We start from the raw sequence: 8,742 nt of genomic DNA, 5'->3' as shown, positions 1-8,742 counted from the left end.
GAATTTACCAATGGTCTCAAATTATTTATGGATGCTGCAAAAGAACACCTGAACAGAGAAAATAAGACACATGTATGTTCAACTTCTTTTAATAATCTTTCATTGTTTTTCTATTCTCTTTAATATTATGCCTTTTTATTTATGTATGAAGTTTATAATTATTATTAGTCACGTGTATGTTCAAATTTTTAATTAGCTCAAAATTTGATTTGGATATCCAATGTAGTTGTAGCTTTGGCTCTTCTTGTAAGTCTTGCAAGTTAAACTTATTTTATTTCTCTTATAGTAACAGTGACAAAATGTCGAAACGTCTTCGTTCGAACATTTCCGGTGCCCAAAAGGCTAATGTTGGTATGTACAATACAATTTCTTTGCTACAAACATAGTATGTAAATATAGAATTATTTTATTTATTTCACTCATGATTACTCAAAATCATGTTAAATGAACAGGTGTCACTGTGACAAAACGGCGACGTGTACAAGCAAATGAACCTTCACTTCCAAATTCTTTGCAAGATGAACTTGATGTTCCTGATATGCCTACCTCTAATAGAACTATCCAAAGGGCTATTGCTAGTACCATTATCCAAAGGCCTACTGTTGGTAAGTTAGACTCTGACCATTTTGAATTAGGTTATATATATATTCTTTATGGGTCTAAAACAACTACTGCAATCTTAAGTTATTTCAACCCATGACTTGATTCCCAAAAAAAAAAAAAAATAGAAATCATAAGTTAAAATTACATTGATTATAACAGGTGACTCAATGAATGCACACGTTCACTGCCAAACTACTAACCAACCATCAATAAATGCTACAACTGAAGGGTTGAATGATGCTAGGACATCAGTCGATATCCAAGGATCTACTACAGGTACTCATTTTGTTGCTTTGTTATATTTAAAATTTATTAATTATAAATGTACTTCACTAATTAAATTTTTAACAGAAGGTCCAGAAAAAAAAGTGCGTGGAAAGACAAGAGGTTTAAATGCTGATTAGGTGCATGAGCAGCTTGGTACTAAAATACTTGTGACTCTCAAGAAAGAAAATGGCAGACCCACAGGTCCATATGCAGAAATGTTTGCTAATGAAATTGGATTCACCATTCGGAACCATGCACCTCTAAATGTGAAAAAATGGAAAGAAGTAAAACCAGAAGATAGGACAAGTTTGATCAAAAGAATAACTGTGAGTGGTTTTTTTTTCCTAAATAATTTTCTTATTTTATTATATAATTATAGTAAAGTATTTTGTTTAACATTAAATTATTTATATGCAGACTTAGTACGACATTGACATGTCTCTACCTTGGGTTAAGAGATATGTGAATAAATCTTTTGGAATAGTGTTTACTAACTTCCGTTATAAGCTGAAGAAGCATTTTGAGCAATTCTCAACAAAAGAGGAAGCATTAGAAAATAAACACAAAGATGTTAAAACTGAAGAAGAATGGGCTTTTCTGTGCACTTATTTTTCTAGTGAAGATTTTCAGGTACGTACAAGATTGTTTGTTTATTCTTTTTATTTACACTAATTTTGTTAATAATTTCTACATTTCAGTTTGCTTTTTAATGATAAGAACATAAAATTACAATTCCAAAATAATCATTTGATATGTTATACTTTCCAAATTGTTTCAGAGAAAAATTCTATTAATAGGTCACGTTTGAAATATCACCATAAAGCAGGGTCAAAGTCTTTTATGTCGCATCAAGAACAGATTGTAAGTTATCTATATAATTTTATTAATTAATATATTGTAACTATTATACATGTCTTAACAACATTTTTTTTGTTTAATGCAATAGGCTGCACAATCAGGGGAGATGCTAGGTGCAATTGAACGCTTTGAAATGGAGTACAAAAGCATTCAAAAAGGTTGGGACTTGGGAGCGAAAGAATTATGGGTAAGTGACCTATTGATGTATATAATATAACTTGAATTATAGATGTATAACTATATATGCATATTCATACGTAGATATATATTTATATAAAAAACAATTACATAGATTAAGATGATGAATATACCTATAGATTACAAGAGATTATTTTGATGTACTAGGAACTAAGCATACACTTAAATGTATTTTCTTTTATTTGCAGGATCAAATGGTTAAGATGCGAACTGAGACAACTCTTCCTGATGGGACTCGAACTATGAATGATGATGAAATATGTGCAAAGGTTCTTGGAGTAAAATCAGGCTACATCAAGGGTTGTGGTTTTGGCCCTAGGCCTCCACCATCTAGCACTTCTCAATTGTCACTAGATGAAATGTCTGAGAAGAATAAAGAGTTAGAAGATAAACTTGAAGAGACCCAAGATACTATAAAGGCTCAACAAGAAAACATTGATGCACAAAACGTGCTGATCCAAGAATTGCAAGAGCAAGGCAAAAAGTTTGAGCAGTTCATGGCAACCTTTATGAACCAACAAGCATCAAGTTAGTTATGCGTATCTAGGATTAACTAAAACAAGTTAATTGATTTTTGGATCATTTTTAGTTCAGTATTGACTTTAGACTATTCCAATTAGTAGTTATGGTAGACAACATAGTGAATTATTATTTTGTTTATTGTTTAACTAGTTTTGAATAAGAATCCTCTTTTTAGAATAAAATAATATGTATCGCTGGCAGGTCGTATCGTAATAAGAAGACAACTGCAACAAAAATAAATTTCCTCGCTATAGATTAAAATCAATAACGACAAAAATAAATTTTCTCACTGTAGACTGTAGATCCTACACTGACGGAAAACACATTCCTCGTTGAGTATCTTTATCGAGAAAACTTTTTCTTCTTGAAAAAGATACGTATTACGATGAAACAAAATTTCCTCGCTGAAATCAGCTTATAGAGAGGAAAAACTTCCTCGCCCAAAGCAGTTTATAACGACAAAAATATTGTCCCAAAAACTGTAGTCCATACACCGATGAAAAACACATTCCTCATTGTTGAGTATCTTTATCGAGAAAACCTTTTCTCATTGAAAAGATACATTTTACGAAGAAACAATATTTCCTCGCTGAAAACATTTTATAGCGAAGAAAAACTTAGTCGCCCAAAGCTATTTATAACGACGAAAATATTTTCGTCCCAAAAACTGTAGTTCCAACGCCGATGGAAAACATATTCCTCATTGTTAAGTATCTTTGACGAGAAAAATTTTTCTCGCTGAAAGAATACATGGTACAATGAAACAAAATATCCTCGCTAAAAAAAGTTTATAGCGAGAAAAAGGTTCCTCACCCAAAACTTATAACGACGAAAATTCATCGCAGAAAAAGTAGTTTAAATATTTTATTTATTTACATTTTTTAATTTTAGTTATCATTGGCGAGGAAATAATTAGTTTCGCGACGAAATCTAGTATGTCGGAAAATATATTTAACGACTATTTTCTAATCGTTGAACTTTTTTAACGAGAAAAAAGTATGGGTTTGAGTGAGGAAAGAAATTGTCGCTATAGAATAACAGCGAGACAAATAGATTTCATCACCGAAAGGGTTTGGCGAGGACATTGTTTTTTCGTTGCTGAACCTTTTCTTGACGAGCATTCTCCGACGAATTGAAGACGAAAAGAATTTTCTCGCGGAAGTACTTCCGCGACGAAATGTCTGTTTTTAGCGAGGAATTTGTTTCTCGCAAATGAGGTTTTTTGTTGTAGTGAGTATTGTAATTCAGAAATTTATGTAAGGAATAAATATATACTTTTGTTTTTGTATTGATTTCATATTTACTTTTATTCAAAATACATGATTTTGTACTATTATTTGGCGCCCAAAAAAAAATTACATATATATGGGAGACCACATTTTAAATCTTCGGCTTAGGCCATTAGAATCTCATGACTGGCCCTGTCAAGAGATTAGGTCTAGTGAAAACCTGGCTAGTTCTGCAAGTTGAGCAAATGTAAGTTGGATACTCAAAGAGGTCTAGTGTTCGATTATTCACTTGCGAGAGCACTTCATGGAGAGACTTTTATCCAAATCAGGTCTCAACTCAGAGTGATAGCAAACTTGGCCACTATTTTATTGTATAAAAAAAAAAAATAGATGAGCTTTAAAGTACCAATCTCCAACCCTATTCCTCGAGGCCAAGGAAAAAGAGGAGAAATCCGCCGAAATGCCCACAGAAAGATACTAGAACCAGCAGGCTTAAAGGAAGCCGCCGTTTACAATCAGCGGCCACATAAATATTACAACCACGGTCATCACGTACTCTCTTTTTTGGTATTGGAATCACGTACCTCTTTATCATCCCATTTATTACTTGCTTTCCTCATTTCTAAATATCCCGAACCCCGGAGCCACAACGTAGAACAAATTCCTCGAGTGCGTAATGTCCAATGTCTCAGTGCTATCAGGAAAATATCTAATTTTTGCATTAAAATGGAAAATAATTTGCAATAGATGTTGATGAAGTAATTAATGGAGTTAGTTGCCACTACTCCCCTGCACAAATTTGCTAGCTCTAATTTGCTAGCATTTTAAAGCTAGCATTTAACAATCTTCACCCACCAACAACCCAACCCTCCTGCTCTGCTTGAATGAAGAAAGAAAGAGCCTTTATTAATCCCACCTGTAATTTCATGCTTTACCCATTTTATACCCTCCCACTTCCTCACTACTTCAATAGCCTCATACCTCCACCCAATCCATCGATCTCTTCAATGGCTTCTCTATCCTTTTCCTCTGCTTCACTTTCTTCTTACTACCACCTCTTCTTCACTCTCTTAGCTTTCCTAATCTCCGGCCTCATTTTCCTGCTCACCCAGAAATCCAAATCCAAACAACTCAACCTCCCTCCCGGACCACCCGGATGGCCTATAGTCGGCAACCTCTTCCAAGTCGCTCGCTCCGGCAAGCCGTTCTTCGTCTACGCAAACGAGCTCAGGCTCAAGTACGGCCCAATATTGACTCTCAAGATGGGTACCAGGACCATGATCATTATCAGCGACGCCAAGCTCGTCCACGAAGCCCTCATCGAAAAGGGTGCGGTCTACGCCACAAGACCTAGAGAAAATCCCACTCGGACAATCTTCAGCTGCAACAAGTTCACCGTCAACGCTTCGATTTACGGCTCCGTGTGGCGGTCGTTGAGGCGGAACATGGTCCAGAATATGCTCAGCTCAACCAGGCTCAAAGAGTTCCGAAGCGTTCGCGAAAATGCAATGGACACACTAGTCGAGAGGATTAATATGGAGGCCAAGGCCAACGACGGCGTAGTTTCCGTGCTGAAAAACTCGCGCTTCGCCGTGTTTTGTATTCTCTTGGCCATGTGTTTCGGTATCGAAATGGACGAAGAGAACGTGGAGAAAATGGATCAGGTAATGAAGGCCGTTCTGATTGTGTTGGATCCCAGAATCGATGACTATCTTCCTATTCTGAGTCCCTTCTTCTCCAAGCAAAGAAAGAGAGCTCTGGAAGTGAGAAAGGAGCAGGTGGATTATATGGTCCCCATCATCGAACGGCGTCGTCGGGCACTCGAAAACCCAGGATCGGATCGACAAGCCACTTCATTCTCGTACCTCGACACGCTTTTCGACCTCAAAGTAGATGGACGCAAATCATCCCCTTCGAACAGTGAACTGGTCTCACTTTGCTCGGAGTTTCTGAACGGTGGGACCGACACAACGGCGACAGCTCTGGAGTGGGGAATTGCACAACTCATAGTGAACCCTCAAGTACAAGAGAAGCTGTACGCGGAAGTTAAAGCAACGGTGGGTGAAAGGAAGGTGGACGAAAAGGACGTGGAGAAAATGCCCTATTTGCAAGCAGTGGTGAAGGAGCTTTTACGAAAACACCCTCCCACCTATTTTTCGCTAACCCATGCTGTGACCGAGCCAACTACTTTGGCGGGGTACGACATTCCCACTGATGCAAATGTCGAGTTCTACTTGCCCGGGATTTCGGAGGATCCCAAATTGTGGTCCGACCCCGAGAAGTTCGATCCCGACCGGTTCGTGTCCGGCCGGGAAGATGCGGACATAACGGGCGTGACCGGAGTTAAAATGATGCCTTTCAGTGTCGGGAGGAGGATTTGCCCCGGTTTGTCCATGGCCACAGTTCATGTTCATCTCATGTTGGCTAGAATGGTTCAAGAGTTTGAGTGGAGTGCGTACCCGGCTGGAAGTAAGTTGGATTTTACAGGCAAGTTAGAATTTACTGTGGTGATGAAGAATTCGCTAAGAGCTAAGATCAAGCCCAGGGTTTAATTAGGTTAAATAGTAATTGAATTTTAATATCAAGTGATATATCGAATTTGTGATTTTGTAGATTGTTTTTTTTTCTTTGTTCTCTTTGAAATCATCCTGGATTTGGTTTAATTATTTCATTTGAACTATTTTTATTAAGATGAGCTATAAATGTTGAGCCCAGTACCATCTGACCATCTGGTCTAGTGACATAAGTCTCTTTTTTATAAACAAAAGATGGAGATCGTGAGTTTTATAAACAAGAGATGGAGATCGTGAGTTGGATGCACAATACTTGTTATATATGAGTCTTTTATTTGATTAAAAAAAATCTATAAATATATAAATGTGAAGTTGCTAAAGTTGTCATCTGATCTCAGAATGAGAACGTTATATTCAAAATGTCAAATTAAAATTTGACAAGTTAGGTGGCCAATTAGTATTTTGTTAAATCATTTCTTTACATGTTATATAAATTTATTATAATTGTGATATTTTCAATCTTTCTTAGATGTATATTGTATAAGGTTTACATGCGTCCTTTGGAATAAAATAATTTTCATTAAAAAAATTGGCTAAAGATGTCGTTTACACGTAAGCAACCAATTCCATTGGAGATGAAATTTCTGTTAAATATAGCAAAATGAGGTCTCCACATAGATTTGTATAATCTATCAAAGATGAAAGATGTTCATAAACAAATTTGAAGACCTGATTTTTTCTTTCTTTCTTTTATCTGGTTCACAATGTCATTTGACTCATTTCACATGACCAAGAGGTATTTAACCGTGGTTAAATTTTATGAATCTAAATTTGTGGCTTGTTGGTAGGTCTTTAATGTGTACTTGCTGGAATTAAAGTGATCATGGGCACTACCACTTTGCGATATGTGGTATTTAAAGTGTCTCATGGAGTCACACCTAGCTGCATGTGTAGTTTTGACTTCCATGTGACGCTCATGTATTGTCGGACATAATGGACGTGACAGTTGATAAATGCCTACAATCTACACTAAGCTTATGAGGCGTATATGCACCGATTTATATATTTCTTTTTTAGAACTATCCACCTAATTATTATTAAAATTTTATTTTGCAAACAAACCAAATTGCATTAAAAGTAAACAGCCACTGAAAAATAGTCACAGGACTGCAGAAGGAAGACATCAACTGATACTAATTGAACATAACGGCTCGGGGGAAATCAGCTTTTTTGGGATATTTTTGGCAATATCATTTAAGAGGATTTAGCATAGCAGGCCAATACCTGTGGTCCAAGAATACGTCTACCTAGGGATGACAATGGGGATGATAGGGTAAGGGGATTAAGTTACCATCCTCATACCCGACTTCATTCCCCATTCCCTTACCCTCTCCAATCCCCGTAATAAGATACTGGGGATTCCCCGTCCTCATCCCCATTGGAGATTAAGTCCCTGGCTCTAATCCTCGTTAACAAAATTACTAATTTATTATATAAAAAGTTCATACAAATAATTATGGATTGTAAAATATGAAGTTAAAATCAAACATCAAAATAAAATAAATTTCTTATTTAAATCAAGGAAAATTGACATGTTGATAAAGATATTTTATTAAAAGAATCTTCATTTTTTTTAACATAACTTAAATATTGACAAAAAGATGAAGTTTACATAAATATTTATTTATAAATAATATAAATATATATATAATAAACAATATATATATATATATATATATTTCAGATAATTCTTATTGGGTGGGTATGCGGATGGGGATCAAAATACCATCCCCGCCCTATACCCGATTTCAAAATTCGAATACTGGGGATCTCCATCCCCGTTACCCGATTTCCCCGGAATTTCTTCCCGTTAGTTTCGAATATCCAATGGGGATTTTTGCCATCCCTAAGTCTACCTAGGTTTGGGTTATAGCTTCGCCCATTCCGGAGTTCATAAGGAAAACGAGTACTTATAGGATTCGGGTAGCAGAGATCGATTATAAATTTTCAATCAATAATCCTTCTATGGCAAGGAATTGTCGAAACCCTAGTTATAAATTCCAAGTTTCAAAGGACAAAAAGGACACAACTCTTCAATCAACTAATCGCCCAGATTATCAAAGTCTCTCCGGAACAAACCTACCTTCAACCTAGTTGAAACCAGCGAAGCAAGGGTAATGCCCTCGCAACCCAGCGAAGCTAAATCACACTTTAGCAAATCCGTGCTTTCTCCTATTTCCCAGTGATTACTCTGCTTAGTCTATAATACTAAGTATCGACTCAGTGACGCAAGAGATCACACAACAAGTCCTTACCCATAAGGCAAGAAGTCTTTTTCCGAAAGACATAGAAAAGAACCTAGTGACGAGGTTGGTGCTCTCCTCGTCCACAACGTTTGAGAAGAAGTGAGGTCAAGGGACGCCCCGACGACTACATCGCACTGTATTGGCACACTTGCGCACTCAAAAGAGACAGTTTGCTACCCAGACTGGTTTTAGAGCCAAAAATTTTGGCACCCCCAGTGGAATGTATATCGGCATTTCTTTATGTTC

The 8,742-nt window shown here is 36.5% G+C and overlaps 1 protein-coding gene across 1 annotated transcript; it reads left to right on the top strand.

Annotated features, from left to right (window-relative positions):
- The first annotated feature begins 4,604 nt into the window (after positions 1 to 4,604).
- LOC112187010 (cytochrome P450 77A3) lies at positions 4,605 to 6,414 on the top strand. Its single transcript, XM_024325618.2, has one exon. The coding sequence runs from the start codon at positions 4,685 to 4,687 to the stop codon at positions 6,227 to 6,229; it is 1,545 nt and encodes a 514-aa protein (XP_024181386.1). The 5' UTR covers positions 4,605 to 4,684; the 3' UTR covers positions 6,230 to 6,414.
- The last annotated feature ends 2,328 nt before the right edge of the window (positions 6,415 to 8,742 follow it).

Source organism: Rosa chinensis, chromosome 1, assembly GCF_002994745.2.
Source record: "Rosa chinensis cultivar Old Blush chromosome 1, RchiOBHm-V2, whole genome shotgun sequence".
Classification (NCBI taxonomy): domain Eukaryota; kingdom Viridiplantae; phylum Streptophyta; class Magnoliopsida; order Rosales; family Rosaceae; genus Rosa; species Rosa chinensis.
This window is presented reverse-complemented; position numbering and strand designations above follow the sequence as displayed.

Coding starts and splice junctions, on each gene's coding strand:
- LOC112187010 (XM_024325618.2), top strand. CDS start 4,685: ATGGCTTCTCTATCCTTTTCCTCTGCTTCACTTTCTTCTTACTACCAC.